The sequence below is a fragment of the Leucoraja erinacea genome, chromosome 2 (genome assembly GCF_028641065.1).
Source record: "Leucoraja erinacea ecotype New England chromosome 2, Leri_hhj_1, whole genome shotgun sequence".
NCBI classification, from domain to species: Eukaryota; Metazoa; Chordata; class Chondrichthyes; order Rajiformes; family Rajidae; genus Leucoraja; species Leucoraja erinaceus.
Window position 1 is genome coordinate 63,783,690 of NC_073378.1, and position 25,173 is coordinate 63,808,862.

The 25,173-nt window shown below is 43.9% G+C and overlaps 1 protein-coding gene across 2 annotated transcripts in view; it reads left to right on the top strand.

The window, feature by feature from the left end:
* The window catches only part of fyco1a (FYVE and coiled-coil domain autophagy adaptor 1a), a 216,304-nt gene that overhangs the window by 184,874 nt on the left and 6,257 nt on the right, over window positions 1-25,173 (top strand). For both annotated transcript variants that reach the window (XM_055658169.1, XM_055658178.1), the window contains exons 15-17: window positions 1,736-1,849; window positions 15,380-15,590; window positions 20,338-20,447. In XM_055658169.1, coding sequence (XP_055514144.1) covers window positions 1,736-1,849; window positions 15,380-15,590; window positions 20,338-20,447 — 435 coding nt within the window. The remainder of the gene's footprint in view (window positions 1-1,735; window positions 1,850-15,379; window positions 15,591-20,337; window positions 20,448-25,173) is intronic.

Consider the following 25,173-nt stretch of genomic DNA (forward strand, 5'->3'; position numbering starts at 1 on the left):
CCCCCCCCTCTCTCTCCCTCTCCCTCTCTCCCCCTCCTCTTTCTCCCCTCCCTCTCCCCCTCCCCCTCCCCCTCCCCCCCCCCCCCCCTCTCTCCCCCCTCCCCTCCTCCCCCCCTCTCTCTCTCCCCCTCCCCTCTCTCTCTCTCCCTCTCCCCCCCCTCTCCCCCCCCCCCCCCCACAGACCACTGCTCACTTTTTAGCTCCCCACAACTGCTGCCAAATGTCTCCCAGAATGGTGCTGAGTTCTCTATGGCTCTGTGAGCCTCAGTTTACAGAGTGACCTAACATATTGTGCCAAACTCAAGACTTTACCTCCCCTAATATTGAGTGCTGCCACACCAGAGTAGTATTTTTATTTATCTCAAACCCTCATCCTGCCCAGATCACATAATCTTCTTTGGCCTCAGATCTTATACAGCTTTCTTCAACTTTCTCTGAACTGAAATATACCCCACAGCCAGTCAAACAGCTAATTTCCATCTATACTCCCCAAATCACTCACACGCACACACTTGCAGCAATTGAGATATCCCTGAATGTATGTGCCACATAAACTAATTGGAAGAGAGGTGTGTGTATATGGTGGTATATACATACTTATTGATGGTATCTAGCAGCAAGAGTGAAAATACAAAATATGAGAGAAACAGAAACTGAATATAGACTAAAATAGATACAGGGCAACAGAGCAACTGTGGAGTGGAAAACAGCTGAGACGGGGTTTCAGAAAGGGAATGTTAAAATATATATCTCCACAAGTAGTGTGAAAGTTGTATATGTAATTTATTTTTAAAATTTTGGTGGTGCTTCTGATGTCAGAATTTACTGAATTTACATGGTTGAATTTACAGAAAATTATTTCAACAAAGGAATGAGTACATTTATTCTTGTCATTAAAAACTATCACTCAGAGACAGCTCTCAGGACCACTTCTTTGGATATAGCTGTCTATTTTAAGGGTGCGGAATACATCTGTGGTAGCGAGTATAATGGACCTAAAATTGAACGTCAAATGTTTGCAGGAAACATGTTCCCGATGTTGGGGGAGTCCAGAACCAGGGGCCACAGTTTAAGAATAAGGGGTAGGCCATTTAGAACTGAGATGAGGAAAAGCCTTTCACACAGAGAGTGGTGAATTTGTGGAATTCTCTGCCACAGAAGGCAGTGGAGGCCGATTCACTGGATGAATTCAAATGAGAGTTAGAACTCTTAGGACTAGCGGAATCAAGGGATATGGGGAGACTTGAATTGCATGTTATAATTAACCCTGTGTCCAGGATTTTGTTTATGTACCTTGAAGGACCTACTCCAAACTCAGAACAACTTGTGACTGAAAATTTGGTTGACTTATTGATAAAGCTCCAAGAATATATATAATAACCATTGATCAATTTGGTGATTGAGCTGTTGTTTATTTTTGCCTTTTTCCATTTGATGTCCCCAGTTTGGCACTATTAGTGCCACACTAAATTGGAGTGTTTGCAGCAAGTAGAACACTTTTTGATGCATCGTGCACTTAATTTCCATGGTAAGGTTTTGTAACCAAACAAACGTTTCCAATTGTTTCATATGAGTAGAGGTCAGAATTGTGGCAACAATCATAATGCATAAAAGAAAGAACTCTGATTTATCAATTATTAGCGTTAGTGTTTATACATAATTGCATTTTGAAACATATATATATTCACATGACTAAAGATATTGTACATCTAAAGATATGAATTCACATTTTCAGAAGTTCAGCTTGTGATGCACCATCAGTAGAGAGTCCAAGAATGCCAACGGAAGATGAATCCAATCAACCTATGCAAGACGCAGAGATTAATTTGTTAAAAAGTGGTGAACTAACGTGAGTATCATATCAAAGCTTTCTAGGTAAATTTGAAGTCCCAGTTTGGAAAATATTAGTGCCACACACATTGGAGCTCCTACCTGAAAAAGCAATGTAGAACCCAAATCTTTTTTTTCTCTTAGTCAGCTTAATTTCCATATAAATCTTCTGATACTGTCAACAAACCTTTCCACTCCTTGGTTCATGATGAGTAGAGGTCAGAATTGGGATTTTTTTTTTAATGCTAAAAGAATTAATTCTGATTTATCAATTATAAGCGTTAGTGTGAGAACACAATTGTATTTTGCAATACGGCTGAAGGTAAGAGAGATTAAATGGCAAATTAAGTGACCCCACAAGGAAAAGAAAAGGTGGTAGAGGGATCAGTGAATAAGAAAAGGTCAGTTTGGAGGAAGTATAAATGGGAAACCAGATCGATTATCTTAAATTACCAGAAAGAAAAAGCTGAATACTGAAACCATGAAGTGTAAGTACTGATAAATGTTTCTGAAACCATTTGATTAATTGTTGAAAATCTAAAAATCTAGATTATTCTTCAAATTGACATTGAGATTTGTAGGAATGGGCTGAAGACAGAGAGGTCAACATGGCAGTGGTGGGTGAAGAATTGAAATAAAATACAGTAAGAAGCATGAGATAATGCTTGATGTTTAAAATAAAGTATTTCTCAAACTCCTCATCCAATCTCTGCTAAGTTCCCTTAATGTAGAAGAGACCACATAGAGAGCAGGGAAAATGAACAAAATTGCAAACATAATTTAATGTAGGAAGACACAAGAAACTGCACAAATGTACGTTAATTAACCTTGTACTTCAGTTATAGCTTCCTCTCTGGATCCTCAACAGTGCTTATTCCATTTGTTGCATTTATACTTTTACATAATCTACCCAGCCTTGGTATTCAGTTTGTTTTACTGACTTATCAATGTGATTCTCAATGATATCTCCCCATCCTACTAATTGTTCCAACCTCAAAGTCTTTCAGTTCCTAAACTGTTGAAGTACAATGTATAAATTGGCCTTGAAAAGCTTCCCTTTGCATTAGATCTGCACTTGCCATTTTTTGCATCTCCCAAGGATCGTGAGGCCTCAATTCCAAGACTATCCTATGAAATTAGCAGGCTCAAAGCGGAGGCTTGATCTCCAATGATTAAAGACATATAAAATCAAAAAAATGTAGCTAAAGTTATTGTTTTAATGATAGTTGGGGCTTTGCCATATAAGGGACCAGATATAAGAAGTAGACTAGCCTCCTGGGTCAGTACATGGTGAGTGGAATAATAGAGTGAAAGGTGAGATGTGCTGCATAACCGCAGCCCAATATCTATTTGATAATTCTCTTAACAATTGATCTTCTGATATGATAAACCTTATTAATATTGTAAAAGGTTTCTTGGGTTTGTGGAATTTCACTGAAATCAATTTCCTTCAAAACTATCCCCATCAATTATAGCATCTATTAGAATTTAATCTATGATATTGCGTAAGGCTTCATGAGGTTCATTAATATTACAGTAAATGTTTGTGGGTGCACATTTAGTTTTGGCTTTCTTCATTATATATTTCGAAATGACCAGGTACAAGTTTGCAAGTTTGTAAATCTGGAATAGCAGATTCTTGCCATCTATGATGACATTTTCACACATAAGATGATGTGTGCCTCCCTGGTGCCAGAGTCTAGACTGTCTCAGAGTGGTTACAGAACATTCTCAAAGGGGAGGTTGAGTAGCCAGAGGTAATTGTGCACATTGGTACCAATGACATAGGTAGGAAGAAGAACAAGGTCCTCTGAAATTAAGATCAATTGATACTCCATCCACTAGGGGCGCTGCACTGGCAGCAGCCTCTACCTACAGCCTGTATGTCATTTCTATCTTTTTTATTATTTTTAGTTAGTCTAAAGTCTGTTTTAGGGGGAAACTTTAACTTTTCTATGTGGGGGAGGGGGGCAGGGTAAGGGGGAAACCGTCTCCAAGTCTCTAACTGGCGGGGACGCGACTATTTCTCCGAGTCGCGTCCTCGCCCCCCACCTCGCGGCCTACCAGCTGGATCGGAGCGGCCTTTCCTTCCGGGGACCGGGATCCGGACAAGGGCTGCTACAGCGGCGGCGCAGCGCTGGAGTCAACACGGAGCGGGCGATGCCTACCTGGATCACCGCTTGGAGCTCCGGAGCGTTGGGCTGTTGCTCCAACATCGTGGAGCTCTGGTGCAGAGAGCTTCCAACGCGGGCGGCGCTGAACAACACCGAGGAGACCTGGGGCGCCTTGCAGAGGGCCTACAGCAGCAGTCTCCACCCGGCGCGGCCTGCGGACTTTGGAAGCCGCCGACTCCGGTAGGAGGGGGCCGACTCTGGTGTCCACGCCGCTGAGCACGTCCCGCAGCCCCGACGTCGGACTGGTATCATCCCGGCGAGCGGTCCTGGACATCGGGCCGCCCGTAGCTGCAACTGCGGCGGGCTTGGGGAGACCCTGACCATGGGGAACAGTGGAGGAAGAAGACTGACTTTGGTGCCTTCTCACACAGTGGGAAACTTTGATTCTGCTGTGTGGGGATGTTTTGTGTTGAATTCTATAGTGTGTGGAGTCCTGTTTATTTTTATTGTATGGCTGTATGGGAATTCATTTCACTGCCATCTGGCACACGTGACAATTAAATTTATCTTGTATCTTGTATCTTGTAATTAATATAGGGAGTTTTTATAGGGTTAAAAAGCAGGACCTAATGTGCGATAATCTCTGGATTTTACTTCGGAGTCACGTGAGTGACTACGTGAAGAAGTTCGCCAGGACACATGCGTGCCATATCACTACACGCATTGCAAAACGTCAAACGCAGTGGAACAACGTTCTCCCGCAGTGGCAGTTTAAAAGCCGCAACTTGCAGGTAAGAGTTTACTCTGCGGTCTTTTTTGTTTCCATTTCCAACTACAGGTGGGAACATGGACAAAACAAAGAAGACAAGGTCTGCGACAAAGCTGGTGAGGGAGGACCGCGGAGCAGCGGGCAGCGGGCAGCCAGCAGCAGCCAGCGGCACTTGGATCACCCGTAGTGGGATCAGCTGTGCCCGATGTCGCCTCCGCACTGGCCAGATCCATGCGGCCGGGCGGTAAGGCTAGACAAAAAACAAACAAGGTCGTGGACTCAGAGGAGTCCGACTTTGAACAACCGCGGGCGGCCAGCGACCGTGAGCGCTGGAGCCGGATGGAGCGGTGTGTGGAGCATTTGCTCCAACGTGACAGACTCCGGGAGATGGAGTCGGGTCACAGTGGGCCCTATGATAAACCCACAGCAGTACCTCTTGAAGGGCTGCACAGTGCTTCTACCTCATCAGAGGGGAGCACTGCGGGTCAGTTCTGGGCTGACCTGGAAGAGGGGTCCACAGAAGGAAAGACATGTGTGCAAGGGGTGCAGGAACGAGAGAACCTACTGGACATGGTGTCCAATTTCATACAGCCAGACCAGACCGGTCAAAATCTGGAGCCAAAGCTAGCTGCCAGTATAGACTATATGTCTCTAAACCAGTTACAAGAACAGGCTGTATTGGACACCACATCAAGACACCTGGCACCGGGCAACTGCATATCCCTGAATGTTCCAATAGTAAACACCTGTATATGGAAACACATTGGAATAGGAGTCAGAAGTATGGACGTCAAATTACAAAAAGTATTGAAACTCCTAACAGCCGGGATAACAGCATTTGCCCACACAGTGGATGACAAGGACATGTCCCAGGACCAACAAGATGCACTGGCACTACTCTGCAACACTCAACATGAGATAAACAACATCAGGAAGAGTGCCATTCAACCCACACTAAACCCAAAATTCGCGGGACTGTGCAAACCTGGGACCACAAAACCACCAATACTATTATTTGGAGGCAACCTATCGAAGCAAGTCAAGCAGCTCGATGAGGAAGCAAAAACCCTGGGACTAATAAAAGGGACTCCATCAAAAACCCACTACAGCCAAAGACAGCACCCCTATGGACCCACCAGCAGAACAAGAATGACTGGTGAAAGCTCGAAGGCCCGGTACTCAAAACATGTCTTTTTTAGGCCATGGCCCAGGCCAGCCTTCCTGGAAGATGCACGGACCTCCAACGCCAACCAAACCACAAATCCAGACACCAGCGCAACAACAGCAGCGAAGAACCTACAAAAAGAAGTAAACCTGCCACTGGTAACTATGGAAGTAGGTGGGTCTGGTTCCCTACAAAATACAGGGAGCATGGAGGTTGGTGGGAGATTACACTCTTTTCTGAATGCATGGAGCATGTTAACAACCGATACTTACATCTTAAGCAGTATCCAGGGATATACAATAGAGTTTATACACAAGTACAGCCCTCCAGTTCAACATATACTGAACCGAATGTTCGTGCTTTCTGATAAAAAAAAATCAGAAGCGCAAGCTGAACCAGAGCGGCTTTACGTAAAAGGTGTAATTGAGCAAACTCAACACGAACCATTAGAATTCGTGTCCAATATATTTACCAAAAAACAAAAAAGATGGTGGTTGTCGCATCATCATAGATCTGACAAAATTGAATACATTTGTACAATATATTCACTTCAAAATGGAAACCTTTGTTACTGCTAAACAATTAATTTCCAAAGGTTACTTCATGGCCAGCATCGATTTAAAAGATGCTTACTATTCAGTGCCTATACGAGGTGACCATAGATGTTACTTAAAATTCAACTGGATGGGACAACAATGGCAATATAAAGCACTGCCAAATGGGTTATCATCAGCCCCCAGGCTGTTCACAAAAATTTTTAAACCAGCCCTAGCGTTTCTACGGAAACGAAAACATATGGTCATGGCATATTTAGATGACATACTCGTTGTGGGCAAAAATTATCCATCCAGTTAAATCTAAACTAACGCCTTCCACTACTATGGGCTATTTGGGGTTCACCATTGACTCAGTTCACATGTTGGTGACTCTGCCTAAGGGAAAGGCTAGAGATTTAATCGAGGCTCGCAATAACCTCATTGACATCGGCAAACCATCCATCAGATTGGTAGCAAAAGTAATTGGCAAAATGGTGGCTGCCTTTCCAGCCACACAATTTGGACCTCTACATTATAACCATATAACCATATAACAATTACAGCACGGTAACAGGCCATCTCGACCCTTCTAGTCCATGCCGAACACATAATCTCCCCTAGTCCCATATACCAAAACTTACAGAGAGCAAAAATACAAGCACTCAAAATCAATGCAGATCACATTGACAGACCTATGAAACTACCAATCAAAGCTAAAATGGAACTAAAATGGTGGATAGATAACATCTGGCTTGTTCAAATCCAATCATTGTCAGTAACCCTTCCATGGTACTGCAAACTGATGCCAGTGCACTTGGGTGGGGAGCCACCAATACCATCACCAGCTGTGGAGGTAGATGGAATGCTCAGGAGGCATCATTATTACTCACACTGGGCATAAACTTCCTGGAAATGTTGGGTGCATTCCATGGCCTAAAGTCATATTGTACTGGGTCATATCATCAGCATGTTAGACTACAGATAGACAATACCACCGTGGTAGCATACATTAACCACATGGGTGGAAACAAATCGACATCATGTGACAATCTGGCTAATACAATTTGGCAATGGTGTATCCAGAGAGATATTTGGATATCAGCCACTTACCTACCAGGAAGACTAAATTTAGTGGCAGGCACCAGGTCACGCAAATTTAATGAAAACACCGAATGGATGTTGACACAATTCCTCCTACAGTCATCAAGGCAGACGTGATGCATGGACTCGTTTCCACGGCATGAAATCACAGAGCTTTAAAATCTTCATGTAGTCACTCACATGACTCCGAAGTAAAATAGTAAGATTAAACGAGAACTTACCAGTTTGAAGTTTGATCTGTATTTTATGAGGAGTTACGATGAGGGATTACGTGCCCTCCGCTCCCACCCTTGATCATATACTCAACTGGTATCTCTTCTCTAATCTTACTATGTTTAGTCATTACAGTTATCTGTGATTTCACACCGCTGCTTTGAAGAATGACACGCATGCGTCCTGGCGGGCTTCTTCACGTAATCCCTCATCGCAACTCCTCATAAAATACAGATCAAACTTCAAACTGTTAAGTTCTCGTTTACTCTTACTATTAATCCCAGTGCCACATGCTAGTGAGGAAAGGAATAGAAGGTTATTCTGAGAAAGGGTTCTGACCCAAAAGGTCACCTGCTCCTTTTCTCCAGAGCTGCTGCCTGACCCGCTGAGTTACTCCAGCATTTTTGTATATCTTCGGTGTAACGGCTATTACGGTAATTCTCCAAGTTCGAGTCAAGGGTAACTCAGGAAAAGTGAGGCAGGGCTTTTACAGCGAATGTAGCACCACAGACCCGGGTTCGATCCCGACTACAGGTGCTGTCTGTACGGAATTTGTACGTTCACCCCATGGGTTTTCTGTGAGATCTTCAGTTTCCTCCCACACTCCAAAGACGTACAGGTTGATAGGTCAATTGGCTTGGTAAATGTAAAAATTGTCCCTAGTGGGTGTAGGATAGTGTTAGTGTGCGGGGATCGCTGGTCGGCGCAGACCCGGTGGGCCGAAGGGCCTGTTTCCGCGCTATATCTCTAAACTAAAAAAAAAACTAAACTAAACCAACATCTGCAGTTTCTCATTACACAGAAAGATAGTTCAGATGAATACGTGGTTGAGGAGCCCATCTTTTCTTAAGCCCTCACAAATCTTGGTGCGAATGTGAATAACTGGATATAGATACACTTAACTGTAAATAGCAGATCAACATCCCAGGAAGTGCATGATGCTGGCATTCTATAAATGAAGTCATACGGCACTGAAATGGGCATAATGCGTCCATGCCGACCGAGATCACCCATCTATGCCAGCCCCATTAGCCCTCATTTAGTCATCATCCCTCTAAACTTTTCCTACCCATGTACCTGTCCAACTGTCCAGAGCTGTTATAGTACCTGCCTCAATTAGTTTGTCTGGCAGCTCATTCCATATACCCACCTGTGTGAAAAAAAATGCCCCGCAGGTTTCTATTAAATCTTTCCCAACTCACCTTAAACCTATAACCTTTAATTCTTGATTCCGTATCCTACGACAGTCTGAAAATGTACAAAGCAGAATTAATGTTTTGCACCTATTAACAAATTACATCTATTAATAACCTGAAAATAATATTTGATATGTAGGAAAGAACTACAGATGTTGGATTAGATAGACACAAAATGCTGGAGTAACTCAGCGGTACTGGCTGCATCCCAGCAGAGAAGGAATGGGTGGCGTTTTGGGTTGAGACCCTTCTGTCTGAAGATGAAGAATATTTGACGTCTCTTTGACAATTGTCAATAGAGTCATCGTCATAGAACTATCCAGCACTGGGACCGATGCCTCATCTGAAACCTATGCTTCTTAATTCCCCTACTCTGGGTAAAAGACTCTGTGCATTCAACCTACCTATTACACCTTTTTAAGATCACTCCTCATCCTCCTGCACACCAAGGAGTAGTTAGAGCCTGTCCAACCTCTTCCTAAAGCTCAGGCCCTCAAGCCCCGGCAACATCATTGTAAATCTTCTCTACACTCTTTCCACCTTAACAACATCCTTCCTATGGAAGGACAACCAAAACTGAATGCCATACTCCAATCTATCTCTCTATCTATCTATCTATCTATCTATCTATCTATCTATCTATCTATCTATCTATCTATCTATCTATCTATCTATCTATCTATCTATCTATCTATCTATCTATCTATCTATCGTATCTATCTATCTATCTATAAAACTCAAATCAGTCCGCCTGCAATACGGATCCCTTCCTGCCTTTCGATTCGTTGACGGCTGCTCCTTCCTCAGCTTCCAACACACTTCGAAACAATGTTGCAAGACAGGAACCCTGAACTTTTCACTGCTGCAGCAGGCAGGGTTTTTTTTAAAGAGGCAGGGCAGTGCTGGAATCTTACTTTTGAGAACGGCTTCAGTTCCATTGGAGGAGACGGGTGCATGGTGGAATATTGGGTTGGGGGATCACACCATTGGGGGAGCAGACCCAACGGGTCTGCACTTGGTCTAGTTATTATATAAAAATCTGTGGCTGCCGCCTGCCGTCCGTCCGGCTGCCTTTCTTCCTTTTGATTAGTTTCCATCGTGTGATGTCACAATGCCCAATGTTTATATATGCCCAATCGGAATGGATCATTTACATATGCCTTTGCAGGAGCCCCAGCACCTGGTGAACGTTCCATTGTGTGATGTCACAATGCCCAATGCTCAAAGACATTGTTGCCATAGAGGGAGTACAGAGAAGGTTCACCAGACTGGTTCCTGGGATGTCAGGACTTTCATATGAAGAAAGACTGGATAGACGCGGCTTGTACACGCTAGAATTTAGAAGATTGAGGGCGGATCTTATAGAAACGTACAACATTCTTAAGGGGTTGGACAGGCTAGATGCAGGAAGATTGTTCCAGATGTTGGGGAAGTCCAGAACTGTTTAAAGATAAGGGGGAAATCCTTTAGGACAGAGATGAGAAAATCATTTTTCACACAGAGAGTGATGAATCTCTGGAATTCTCTGCCACAGAAGGTAGTTGAGTAGTTCCGAATGGCCTACTCCAGATGTGGCCCTTTTTTCTAAAGGGATATGTTGTATGGAGAGAAGGCACCCAGGATACCCTTGGATGACCCATCCCTCTAATCCCCCAATGGTGGTTCCCTCTCTACGCCACCCGAATCCCTCTCTCCTGCACTTAATTTCCCCCTTCCTCCTACCCCTCTGTCCCTCTTCCAACACTCCCCCTACCCCTCTCCTCCTCCCTCCCCACACTTCCACCTCTCCCCTTCTCCCTCCAATCTCCCTCCCCACTCTTTCCCCTCTCTCGCCACACCCCCCCCCCTCTCCACGCCCACCTCTCCTCTCCTCACTTCCTCACTCCCCCACACCCCCCCCTCCCCTCCCCCACACTTCTCTCTACCCCATCCCCCTCTCCCACCCCCTACCCCACTCTCCTTTCTTCCTTTGATTCACTGCAATCTGTCCCGTTTTCCTCCTCCTCCTCTCCCCTCCCTCCCCTCTTCTCACCCCCCTCCCCCCACCTGTGTGCTCGGGGGGTGGTTAATGTGAGTGTGATGCTGCAGCCCCACCCAACCCCCCACAAACGCCATTGGGGAAACAGACCCAACGGGTCTGCACTTGGTCTAGTGTCTTTTACAACTGTAACATGACATTCCACACCAGAATTAGAACTTTAACTTGTAGACCAACCCTGTCCTTATCCATAACTATTCTAAATCTAATATAACTCAGATCGCTGGTCTCTAGTTTAGAATCCCCTGTCCAGGGGATAAATCTGTGTTTGTCTGTTCATTTGTTCCAGTGAAGGTGTTGTGCATACAGCAGCCAGCCAACAGTCACTTGTCTTTTTATTTTCGTTTTCACTTTTAATTTCAAGTTTTTGTGTACCTTGTGTGTTGTGACGTATCGGGGATGAATAATGTTTATCGTATCGTATCCAAAGGTTCAGCCACTAAAACTCAGTCACTTTCCCAGTCCAATTCACTAAGAGTAGGTCAAGCTTTGTGTCCTTGTCGGGCCTTACATATTGCCTGAGGAAACTTTCCTGAACACTCTTAGATGGGATGATAAATTTCACTCCATCTAAGCCCTTTGTACGAGGACAGACTCATTCTATATTCAGAAATATATTTTGTATTCTCCCTGCTACCATCTAGCATAAGATACAAAAACTTGAAAAGATGTACCACCAGATCTAGAACAGCTTCATCCCCACTGTTATCTTCTAAATGGTCCTTCAACATAGGATATAGTCCCAATCTTCCAACCTACCTCAGTCTTTTTATCTAGAACTGTTACGCTACGATGCTAAAGAACTATATTCTGCAATCTGGTATTTTTCTCTACCTGTTGTACTTCTGTATGGTTTTATTGTATTCATGTACAGTATCTGATTTGGTTGGATAGCACACAAATAAAAGCTTTTCACTGCATTTTGGTCTACATGACAATAATTAACCAATATCATTCCTGGGATGGCAGGACTTTCATATGAAGAAAGACTGGATAGACTCGGCTTGTACACGCTAGAATTTAGAAGATTGAGGGGGGATTTTATAGAAACTTACAAAATTCTTAAGGGGTTGGACAGGCTAGATGCAGGAAGATTATTCCCGATGTTGGGGAACTCCCCCTAACTCCCTCCCCACAGTTTAAGGATACCCCACCCCTTCCTTCCCCCAGAAAATCTTTTTCCTCACCAGAGAGTGGTGAATCTGTGGAATTCTCTGCCACAGAAGGTAGTTGAGGCCAGTTCATTGGCTATATTTAAGAGGGAGTTAGATGTGGCCCTTGTGGCTAAAGGGATCAGGGGGTATGGAGAGAAGGCAGGGATACGGGATACTGAGCTGGATGATCAGCCATGATCATATCGAATGGCGGTGCAGGCTCAAAGGGCCGAATGGCCTACTCCTGCACCTATTTTCTATGTTTCTATCAAGTTAAAATCCCCTACCATGACACTTGCAGTTCTTGCAGCTATCTGCATTCTCCAGATATATTTGCTCCTCTACTTACCGTTGATTATTTGAAGGCCTATATATAGTACAATGCCATGAGGGTGATCATCCCCTTTTCATTTCTCAGCTCAACCCATATAGCTTCACTGGACGATCCTTCAGCAATCCCATCTCAAACTACTGCCTTGATGTTCTCCTTAATCAATAAAGCAACCTCCTCTTCCCCCCTCAACCACCACCTCTATCTCACCTACCCATGCTCTGAGAGTGTTGCATTTTGGGAAGTCTAACCTGGGCAGGACCTACACAGTGAATGGTAGGGCTCTGGGGAGTGTTCTCACGCAGAGGGATCTAGTAGTGCAGGTGCATGGTCCCTTGAAGGTGGAGTCGCAGGTAGATAGGATGGTCAAAAAGGATTTTGGCACATTGGCCTTCATCAGTCAGAATATTGGGTATAGACATTGGGAGGTCATGTTGCAGTTGTATAAGACATTGGTGAGGCTGCATTGAGAGTATTGTGTTCAGTTCTGGGCACTGTTATCGGAAAGATGTCAAGCTGGAAGATAAAGAGAAGATTTATAAAGATGTTGCCAGGGCTAGAGCGTCTGAACTATAGGGAGAGGTTGAGTAGGCTGGGACTCTATTCGTTGGAGCACAGGAGGATAGACAATAGACAATAGGTGCACAGGAGGATAGACAATAGGTGCTTCACCTGAACGTACACCTTTTCTCCCCTCCCCCTCCCCTTCCACCAACATTCTCTTTAGTTTCACTTTTAGACAATAGGTGCAGGAGTAAGCTATTCGGCCCCTCGAGCCAGCACCGCCATTCAATGTGATCATGGCTGATCATTCACAATCAGTACCCCGATCCTGCCTTCTCCCTATATCCCTTCACTATCTTTAATAGCTCTATCTAACTCTCTCTTGAAAGCATCTAGAGAATCGGCCTCCACCGCCCACTGAGGCAGAGAATTCCACAGACTTACAACTGTGTGAAAAAGTATTTCCTCATCTCCGTTCTAAATGGCTTACCCCTTATTCTTAAACTGTGGCCCCTGGTTCTGGACTCCCCCAACATCAGGAACATGTTTCATGCCTCTAGCATGTCCAAACCCTTAATAATCTTATATGTTTCAATAAGATGCCCTCTCATCCTTCTAAATTCCAGAGTATATAAGCCCAGCCGCTCCATTCTATCAACATATGACAGTCCCACCATCCAGGGAATTAACCTTGCTAACCTACGCTACACTCCGTCAATAGCAAGAATGTCCTTTCTCAAATTTGGAGACCAAAACAAATAAGGGGTGATCTTATTGAGATGTATAAAATCATGAGAGGAATGGATCAGGAAGATGCACCATCTCCAGGGTAGGAGAATCGATCCCATAGGTTTAAGGTGAAGGGGAAAAGATTTAATAGGAATCCGAGGGGTTACTTTTTCACACAAAGGGTGGTGGGTGTATGAAACACGCTGCCACAGGAGGTAATTGAGGCAGGGACTATCCCAACATTTAAGAAACAGTTAGACATGGATAGGACAGGTTTGGATGGATATAGACCAAAAGCGGGCAGGTGGGACTGGTGTAGCTGGGACATGTTGGCCGGTGTGGACAAGTTGAGTCGAAGGGCCTATTTCCACACTCACTCTATGACTCTATCTGCATTAGCTGTCAGGCTTCCTCCCCCACTAATCACCCTGAAGAAGGTTGTCAACCCGAAACGTGACCTATCCATGTTCTCCAGGGATGTTGTCTGACCCGCCGAGTAACACCAGCACTCTGACCTTTATGTGGATGAACTGGACATGGCATGATTAGGAAGTTTGCAGATGACACTAAAATTAGGTGGTATCGTAGACAGTTAAAAGTTCAGCTGGGCAAATGGGCTGAGGAATGTCTAATGAAGTTTAATGCAGATAGGTGCGAGGTATCGCATTTTGGCAGACATAGTACTAAAAGTACCTTACATGTAGGTAGTGTGATATGGAAGGCTTGTGGTACATTGGCCTTCATCAGTCAGGTTATCGAGTATAAGATTTGGGACATTGCATTACAACTCTACAAGACATTGGTGAGGTTGTATTTGGAGTATTAGTTTTTGTCACCCAGCTCTAGGAAGGATGTCATTAAGCAGGAAGGAGTTCAGAGAAGATTTACGAGGACGTTTCCAGTACACAAGGAACTGAGCTATAGAGAAAGGTTGGGCAGGCTAGGACTATGTCTGTGGAATTCTCTGCCTCAGAGGGCAGTGGAGGCAGGTACTCTGGATGCTTTCAAGAGAGAGCTAGATAGGGCTCTTAAAAATAGCGGAGTCAGGGGATAGGCAGGAACGGGGTACTGATTGGGGTTGATCAGCCATTATCACATTAAATGGCGGTGCTGGTTCGAAGGGCCAAATGGCCTGCTTCTGCACCTATTGTCTATTATCAATTGACTATTGACTAGGAGGATGAAGGGTGATCCTGTAGAGGTGTATAAAATCATGAGGGGAATAGATAGGTTGAATGCACAGTCTTTTACCCAACGTGGGTGAATCAAGAACCAGAGGGCATAGGTTTAAGGTGAGAAGGATAAGACTTAATAGGGGCAACCTTTTCATGCAGAAGGTGGTGGGCATGTGGAACGACCTGCCAGAGGAGGTACAGTGGTTGAGGTAGGTCCTATGATAGCATTTAAAAGACATTCAGACAGGTTCATAGATAGGAAAGGTTTCGAGGGATATGGGCCAAATGTAGCTTACATGGGACATCTTCTCATGGGGCGTCTGACTGCACGCTGGGCCAAAGGTGTGATTCCGTATTGTATGACTGTGCTTCTGATCAAAGTTCAGTACATCTGTCCTAACATCTCCTTGCGTAACTCAGCACTAATGCTTCAATTCAGTACCTGGCAATGCCTGACTACATCAGCAGGTTTACATAAATGCAAGCTGTTGTTCAAACCTTACTTGTTTTCTTTTCTATTTCAGGCTCAAAATACCCCTAACAGTGGATGCGATTCGGCAGTTTGGAAATAATATTAGAGAGCTTTTTATTAAATCCAGTTGCTACAGTCTTATCCCTATTACAGTTGAAGAATGTGGTTTGACCATTAGCTGGGTCTTTTCTTCTGATCCAAAAAGCATATCATTTAGCGTTGTGTATCAAGAGTCTGAAGAAACGTCATACCAACAATGCAAGGTAAGGGATATGCACTGTTACAAGGCATTGTTTCTTAAATTGTTACTTTGCTAAATCTGAGGCACGTTTGTAAGATTGAATTTAGCTTGAGAATGTAGTAAGTAAGTTTATTGGCCAAGTATAATTTTATCGACCTAATTTTATATTGTAATCATCATTAGCAATTAGGGCGGCACAGTGGCGCAGTGGTAGAGTTGCTGCCTTACAGCTCCAGCAACTCGGGTTCAATCCTGTCTATGGGTGCTGTCTGTATGGAGTTTGTATGTTCTCCCTGTGACCACATGAGTTTTCTCCGAGTGCTTTGGTTTCCTCCCACATTCCAAAGATGTGCGGGTTTGTAGATAGAACTAGTGTATGGGTGATTGCTGGTCGGCTTGGACGCGGTGGGCCGAAGAGCAAGTTTCACGCTGTGTAAAATCCCAACAGAGTGATTACATTTTTCTTATTTTTGATCTCTATCCCTATTACCTCAGTGGATAAATCCTCCAGTATGTCCTCTCTGAGTGTAGTTGTGCCATTCTTCCACCTTACGTAACACAACTCCTCCACAGCTTTTACCTCCCTCTCAATCATATCTGAAACATTGAAAACCCTGGACTGTTGGGCTGCCTGAACTGTCCTGAGGCACGGTCCCGGCCCGAAACATCATTAGTACATTCTGTCTATTGAAGCTGCCTCCCGCAGAGTTCTTACAGCAACTTGTGTTTTGCTCAAAATACCAGCATTTACAGTTCCTTGCGTCTCCCACATGTTGGATATAGCTGCTGTTCCCAATTTACTCTCCCTAGCTCCTGCCTAATAACATTGTAATTTGCCTCCCTCAATTTAGTACTTTCTCCCAAAGTCCCGATTTATCTTAACATTTAAGGAGCTGTGATCACTGATCCCAAATGCTTCACACAAAAACATGAGGCTAGACTAGTTTCCCAATACAAGGTCAAATATGATCCCTCCTCTAGTTGAACTATCCACTTCACTGTTTCTTTTGGATACAGCTAACAAATTCTTATCCATTGTTACACTCGGGAGCACAAGGCCATATTAGGGCAGTTAAAGACATTCAGTACGAGAATCCTGTTGCTTCGACATCTTACCATACCTTGTTCCCCTATCTCCCGTGGTTATTGGAATATCTATAGTATAATCCCATCAGAGTGATTGGACTTTACTTATATTTGAGCTCTACCTATATTGCCTCACCAGTGTGTCCTGTCTGAGTTCAGCCATGAAATTCTCCCTGATTAGTGATGCAACTCCTCCACCTCTTTTACCTCCATCAACAACATGGAACTTTGAAACATTGAGCTGCCTATCCATCTTGCAACCAAGTCTCTGTACAAACCACAACACTGCAGTTCCATTCACTGATTCACTTAAACACTGATTAAGGTTTTAAATTCATCGACCTTACTCGTAATCCTCCTTGCACCCTTGCATAATCTTCCATGCACTCCTTGCTCTGGTTTCCATCCCCTTGCCAGTTTAAACCCTCTCGAGTAGCACTCGTGAATGTCCCTGTGTGGATATTGGTTCCCTCCAGTTCAGATGCAACATTATACAGGTTGCATCTGCTCTGGAAGTGACCCCAGTGATCCAAATATCTGAAGCCCTTCCTTCTGCACCCATACCTTAGCCACAAATGGAACTGCGCTATCTTTCTATTTGTTGTCTCTTTTGCTCATGGCAAGGCAAAGTAATTTTGAGATTCCAACTGTAAAGGTCTAGTTTTTTAACCCACTACTTAACTCACCAAATTCTCTTGGTAGAATTTCACTGCCCTTCCTCCCAACATGATCAGCATTTCTCTAAAATACCAGAAGTTGTGGGGCAACCTATATAAAATTATGACGGCATAGATAGGGTTGACAGTCAGAATACTTTTCACAAGATGGAGAAATCAAATACCAGAGGACATAACTTGATGTGAGAGGGACAAATTTTAAAGCAGATGTGCTGTGCAAGTTTTTCTTACACAGATGGTAGTGAGAAACTGGAACGCACTACCGGGATTTGTGGTTGATGCAGATATGTTAGTGTCATTGAAAGGACTTCTGGATAGGCAAATGGATTTGCAAGGAATTAAGAGATATGGGTTATGTGCAAGTAGATAAGGGATGGCCTTGGGATCATGATAGACACAGAAATTGTTGGCTGAAGGGCCTGTTTTTGTGCTATACTGTTCTATGTTCTATTTATAACAATATGGACAATCTCTAGTTGCTCGCCCTCTCCTTTCAGAGTGTCCTGCGCCCACTCAGAGACATCCCTGACTCCTGCATCAGGGAGGCAACCCTCCAACCTGGAGTTTTGCATGTGGCCACAGAAACACCTGTCTGTTCCCCTAGCTCTAGAGTCCCTATCACAATTGCTTGCCTACACTTGACCCTATCCTGCTGTCCATGTGATGTGCCGATTTTGTCTGCTACTGCAATTAGTCTCTGAGAGGCCATAACCACCTCATTCAAAGTATTCAAAACGACATAGTTGTTTGGGGGGAAATAGCCACAGAACTCCTGCACCACCTGCCTGCTTCTCCTGGCAGTCATCCATTTATCTGATTGAATCTATGATGTGGTCACCTTTCTATAATTACTGTCTACAACCCTTACTGCCTCCTGTCTGTTCTGCAGTGTGCCCTATTGCTACTCTAACTGATCCATGACGTCTGAGAGGAGCTGGACATGCTTCCCGCAGAGATAGTTGTCAGGAACACTGACTGTTACTCTGATTTCCCACATCTGAAAGGAGGAACATACCACTCCACTGACTGCCATTAATGTTCCATTTTAAAAATAAATCCAGTGGATTTAAGGAGAAGTAACCCTTAAACACATGACCTTGTTTTATCTTGTTACTGCTCATGGTCTTCACCATCAGAACTATCAACAGCACTTCCTCCTCAGATAGCCCCTCTCAAAGTGGTCTCTCCAAAATATCCTTATGCTCTATTTAGTATTTGCCCTTTCCCTGAATTATTCTGCATGGCTTATCCTCACATTGACCTTTTTCTTGTGTTGATGTTTCCCATGGACTACCATAACTTACTTTTCTTGTTTGGATGATTATTAAATATTTCTCACTAATGAACGTGCAAACTCCTCACAGACGGCACTCGAGGTCAGGATCAAACCCTGGTTCCTGGCGCTGTGACACAGCATCTCCATCACTGTGCCTCTTCTTCAATGAGAGGTGTAAGCAGAGTCTGTAATTTTTAAGGCAGAGATAGATAGATCCTTGCAAAAAAAGGGGATGAGAATTATTTACCAGGGATAGGTAGAAAGCATCATCTTAAACTATACGTAGTGCCACTCTCTGTGCATAGCAAATTATAATCACCTTACATCTGCTGCATGGTACTTTGGATGACTGTATTCAACGAAGTGCCCCCTAAGTACAAGGCGCGGCACCATGCCATAACTTCAATGTGTTACCAGAAAGTGTTACCTGAACTCCTCCTTTATTGAAGATTGCTCTGATGCTTTATGCAATTTGAATATACTTGGATGGCAGCTGCAACCTTTTAAATACTTGTAGCAATAGAATAGAATAGAATAGAATAGAATAGAATAGAATAGAATAGAATAGAATGCCTTTTATTGTCATTCAAACAGACAAGGTTTGAACAAAATTTAATTCCTGCAGTGATGACATTACAAAAAAACCAAGACACACACTTAACACAATTTACACAAACATCCATCACAGTGAATCTCCAACAGCTCCTCACTGTGATGGAAGGGAAAAGTCTTATCTCTTCCCTTTGTTCTTCTCCCACGGTCCAGCGTCGAGACGACTGGGGCTCACGATGTTAAAGCCCCTGGCGGGCGATGGTAAGTCCTGCGGCCGTTTAAGCCGCGCCGGGCGATGTTAGGCCCCGCTCCGAGTCATTTAAACCCTGCGATTCCGGCGGGAGAAGTTGCCGTTGCGGGAGCTCTGAAAAGCGGTCTCCTACCAGGGACCTGCGAGCTCCCGATGTTCCTGTCCACCGGGCCTGCGGCCGGAGCCTCTGAAGCTCCGGTCGGGTTGCAGCCGCGCGCCACCACAGCTCTCCCCGCTCCGAAGTCGACCAGCTCCGCGATGGCGAGTCCGCAGGCTCCGCGACTGGAGCCCTCAGATTGGTTCCAATTGGAGGTCGCCGCCGGCTCCACGATGTTAGGCCCAACGACACCAGAGACCCGACGGAAAAAGTCGGGTCCCCGTACAGGGAAGAGATTAAACGGTTTTGCCCATCCACCCCCCCCCACATATACACAGCTAAAAAATAATAAAAATTAAAACCAAAAACATACATCTAACGGGACAATACTTCAGGCAATATGTTAAACATGATTTAAGATATACCAATTATTATGGAGGGGGAATGATATCCGACAAAATAAGAATATTATATTTATTCATGTTTGTGAAATCATTTGGTGCAACTTTCTTATGCTTGTGGTTAGTTTTTCAGTATCTTCAGCTTTATGTGGGGAGATTAAAAAACATCAGGTTAGGATTAGTGAAAAATTATGGGTGATGGAAAGCCTGGGCAAGGTGGACTGAAGGACTTGTTTCTGTGTTATATCACTCCATGAAGCAAGTCATTTTTATCCCAGTTTGTTACTCAACAAGCACTCTGTATGACAAAAATAAATAGCATTTAAACATTTGGGGATGTAACAACTATTTCTTAGGAGTCAAATTGTTTTCCAAAGGGCAAATGTCTTTCTTTATGACATTTTTGTTTTATTGTTTTGCTTTCACACAGGTTTTAATTCCTTTAACACGTTGTAATTCTCATAAGGAAACGATACAAGGCCAAATGAAGGCCAGGAATCCAGGGCAGTATTTGTTGATATTTGATAACTCATTTTCAAGGTGAGTTCTGTCAGTTATTCTTAAATTCAATATGTTCTATTTTTAAGGACTTGCCCTTCACCGATAATTGAACTTTTCAGTAACAGCATGTTGTCAACGAGAAACCATCTTCTCATGATTTATCAGTATCCTTTTTGTGCAAAGATTAGACAACGACGGCCAGGGCACTTCCTTATGCAATTTAGCTTTGCGCCTCTGATGGATTTGTAACACAAGCTCTGCACCTAATGGCATCATTAGTAATACATCTCCTGTTTCCTCTGAGCTCAGGCATGTGAATTAGAAGCAAGAATAGCCGCTAGCCCCTTCAGCCTGCTCCGCTATTCAATATGATCCCAGCTGATCTGAATATCAATTCAATTCGCATATTTGCCAACCAAAATGAGCAATTTCTCATTCTTTGACATTGTAGTCCATTTGGCAAATTGTTGCCCACCCACCTACTGTCATAAATGGAAACTTGCATGGGCTACCTTCAAATTTCATAGAATTCTCACAGTACAATTAAGAATACCTCATGCTGTAACGCCCATTTAAAGGGATAATGTAGTGATATCAGGAAACACGGCTGCTCAACTTTACTACTGACTGCCCACATTCCACAAACCACAGTTTCAGCTGCAGCAGATTATATCTAATTTATCATTTAGTAGCTGAGATAGCGGAGTCAGGGGATATGGTGAGAAGGCAGGAACAGGGTACTGAATGTGGATGATCAGCCATGATCACAGTGAATGGTGTTGCTGGCTCGAAGGGCCGAATGGCCTACTCATGCATCCATTGTCTATTGTCTAATGAAAGGCATTGTGGTTATCAGAAATACATTATTAGAGGCTTTGGGAAGGCAATGACTCGCACATTAAGTATGTCTGGGCAGGAGACAGGCGCACTCACCTGCAAACAATCAACTCTTATGTATTTTTCAGAGACAGCACATGCTACCTAGAGTCCTGCTAGAGTCAGTTATTAAAGATGGGATAGCAGCACATTTGGAAAGTGGTGAAATCATTGGACAAAGTCAGCATGGATTTACGAAAGGTAAATCATGTCTGACGAATCTTATAGAATTTTTCGAGGATGTAACTAATAGCGTGGATAGGGGAGAACCAGTGGATGTGGTGTATCTGGACTTCCAGAAGGCTTTCGACAAGGTCCCACATAAGAAATTAGTATACAAACTTAAAGCACAAGGCATTGGGGGTTCAGTATTGATGTGGATAGAGAAGTGGCTGGCAAACAGGAAGCAAAGAGTAGGAGTAAACGGGTCCTTTTCACAATGGCAGGCAGTGACTAGTGGGGTACCCCAAGGCTCAGTACTGGGACCCCAGCTATTTACAATATATATTAAGGATCTGGATGAGGGAATTGAAGGCAATATCTCCAAGTTTGCGGATGACACTAAGCTGGGGGGCAGTGTTAGCTGTGAGGAGGATGCTAGGAGACTGCAAGGTGACTTGGATAGGCTGGGTGAGTGGGCAAATGTTTGGCAGATGCAGTATAATGTGGATAAATGTGAGGTTATCCATTTTGGTGGCAAAAACGGGAAAGCAGACTATTATCTAAATGGTGGCCGATTGGGAAAGGGGGGAGATGCAGCGAGACCTGGGTGTCATGGTACACCAGTCATTGAAGGTAGGCATGCAGGTGCAGCAGGCAGTAAAGAAAGCGAATGGTATGTTAGCTTTCATTGCAAAAGGATTTGAGTATAGGAGCAGGGAGGTTCTACTGCAGTTGTACAGGGTCTTGGTGAGACCACACCTGGAGTATTGCGTACAGTTTTGGTCTCCAAATCTGAGGAAGGACATTATTGCCATAGAGGGAGTTGCAGAGACGGTTCACCAGACTGATTCCTGGGATGTCAGGACTGTCTTATGAGGAAAGACTGGATAGACTTGGTTTATACTCTCTAGAATTTAGAAGATTGAGAGGGGATCTTATAGAAACTTACAAAATTCTTAAGGGGTTGGACAGGCTAGATGCAGGAAGATTGTTCCCGATGTTAGGGAAGTCCAGGACAAGGGGTCACAGCTTAAGGATAAGGGGGAAATCCTTTAAAACCGAGATGAGAAGAACTTTTTTCACGCAGAGAGTGGTGAATCTCTGCCACAGAGGGTAGTTGAGGCCAGTTCATTGGCTATATTTAAGAGGGAGTTAGATGTGGCCCTTGTGGCTAAGGGGATCAGGGGGTATGGAGAGAAGGCAGGTACGGGATACTGAGTTGGATGATCAGCCATGATCATATTGAATGGCGGTGCAGGCTCGAAGGGCCGAGTGGCCTACTCCTGCACCTAATTTCTATGTTTCTATGTTTCTACCTGGACCTCTCTGACAATATCTACAATACCTGAATAATGTATTTGTACATTCATGTTTTTTATAAGCCTAGGTTATGTGAGATGTTGATGGAAGATAGTAGATTTATGACTGGACAGCTCTCTCCAATGTATTCAGTTGCTTTGACTTCAACTTCAGGAAGGAAAGCTGAGAGACCATGCACCCACCTTCATCAGCAGGACGGCAATAGAGAGAATCGTGGGCATACTTAGAACGTCAGAGATAAGTTTTGGGGCATACTTATCTCTGATGGTTTCTCCTTAGCATAGCACAATGATGCAATTACAATGAAACCTCATCAGCACCTCTACTTCCACAAAAGTTTGAGGAGATTTGGCATGTCGCTATAAATACCTTCTTGAACTTCGATGGTGCAGAGCATACTGACTGGTTGTACCACAGCCTGGATCCATCATTCAAACGCTCAAGAACAAAAGAGGCTGCATAACGTGGTGACTATTGCCAGTCCATCATGGGTATTGACCTCCGCACGATCGCAGGAATCCACAAGAAGTGTGCCTTAGAAAACATAGAAACATAGAAAATAGGTGCTAGAGTAGGCCATTCAGCCCTTTCAGCCAGCAGCGCCATTCAATATGATCATGGCTGATCATCCAAAATCAGTACCCCATTCCTGCATTTTCCCCATATCCCTTGATTCATTTAGCCCTAAAAGTTTCTAACTCTCTCTTGAAAACATCCAGTGAATTGGCCTCCACTGCAGAGAATTCCACAGATTTGCAACTCACAGGGTGAAAAAGTTTTTCCTCACCTCAGTCCTAAATAGCCTACCCCTCATTCCTAAACTGTGACCCCTGGTTATGGACTCCCACAACACCGGAAACATTTTTCTTGCATCCAGCCTGTCCAATCCCTTAAGAATTTTATATGTTTCTATAAGATCCTCTCTCATTCTTCTAAATTCTAGTGAATATAAGCCAGTCGATCCATTCTGTCATCATCCGCCATCCCGGGAATTAACATGGTAAACCTATGCTGCATTCCCTCAATAGCAAGAATGCCCTTCCTCAAATTAGGAGACCAAAACTGCACACAATACTCCAGGTGTGGTCTCACCAGGGCCCTGTACAACTGCTGTAGGGCCTCCTTGTTCCTATACTCCAATCCTCTCGCTATGAAAGCCAACATGCCATTTTCTTTCTTCACTGCCTGCTGTACCTGCAAGGCAGCTAACATCATCAAAGACACACTTCCACATTGCCAAGCTCTCATCTTGCTGCTACCATTGAGAAGAGGGTGGAGGAGTCCGAGAACCATTACCTCCAGCTTCTTCCCATCAACCATCAGACTCTTGAACCCTAACTACGACATTACCTCAGCAATAAACCTTTGCGCTACTAAGGTTGCACTACATACTTTGGCTTGCACTATCATGATCTGGTTTACCTAGAATATATGATAATTAATTGTTTATTTATTTGTTGGGTTGGTTCATTTAATGTGCCAGTAAAGCTGCAGCAAGTTAGAATTTAATTGTTCGTGTCACGGTACATACAGCGCCCTCTATAATGTTTTATTTGCCTCTATACTCCACAATTTGAGATTTGTAATAGAAAAAATCATATGTGGTTAAAGTGCACATTGTCAGATATTAATAAAGGCCATTTTTATACATTTTGTTTTCACCATGTAGCAATTACATCAGTGTTTATACATAGGTCCCCCCCCCCCCCCCCCCCCCCCCATTTCAGGGAACCATAATGTTTGGGACACATGGCTTTGCAGGTGTTTGTAATTGCTCGGGTGTGTTAAATTGCCTCCTTAATGTAGGTATAAGAGAGCTCTCAACCCCTAGTCTTTCCTCCAGTCTTTCCATCACCTTTGGAAACCTTTATTGCTGTTTATCAACATGAGGACCAAAGTTGTGCCAATGAAAGTCAAAGAAGCCATTATGAGACTGAGAACCAAGAATAAAACTGTTAGAGACATCAGCCAAACCTTGGGCTTGCAAAATCAACTGTTTGGAACATCATTAAGAAGAAAGAGAGCACTGGTGTGCTTACTAATCGCAAAGGGACTAGGAAGATCTCCACAGCTAATGACAGAAGAATTATCTCTGTAATAAAGAAAAATCCCCAAACACCTGTCCGACAGAGCGGAAACACTCTTCAGGAGTCAAGTGTGGATTTGTCAATGACCACTGTCCGCTGAAGACTTCATGAACAGGTCTATAGAGGCTACACTGCAAGATGTAAACCACTGGTTAGCTGCAAAAATAGGATGGCCAGGTTACAGTTACCCAAGAAGTACTTAAAAGAGCAACTGCAATTCTGGAAAAAGGTCTTGTGGACAGATGAGATGTAGATTAACTTGTATCAGAGTGATGGCAAGAGCAAAGTATGGAGGAGAGATGGAACTGCCCAAGATCCAA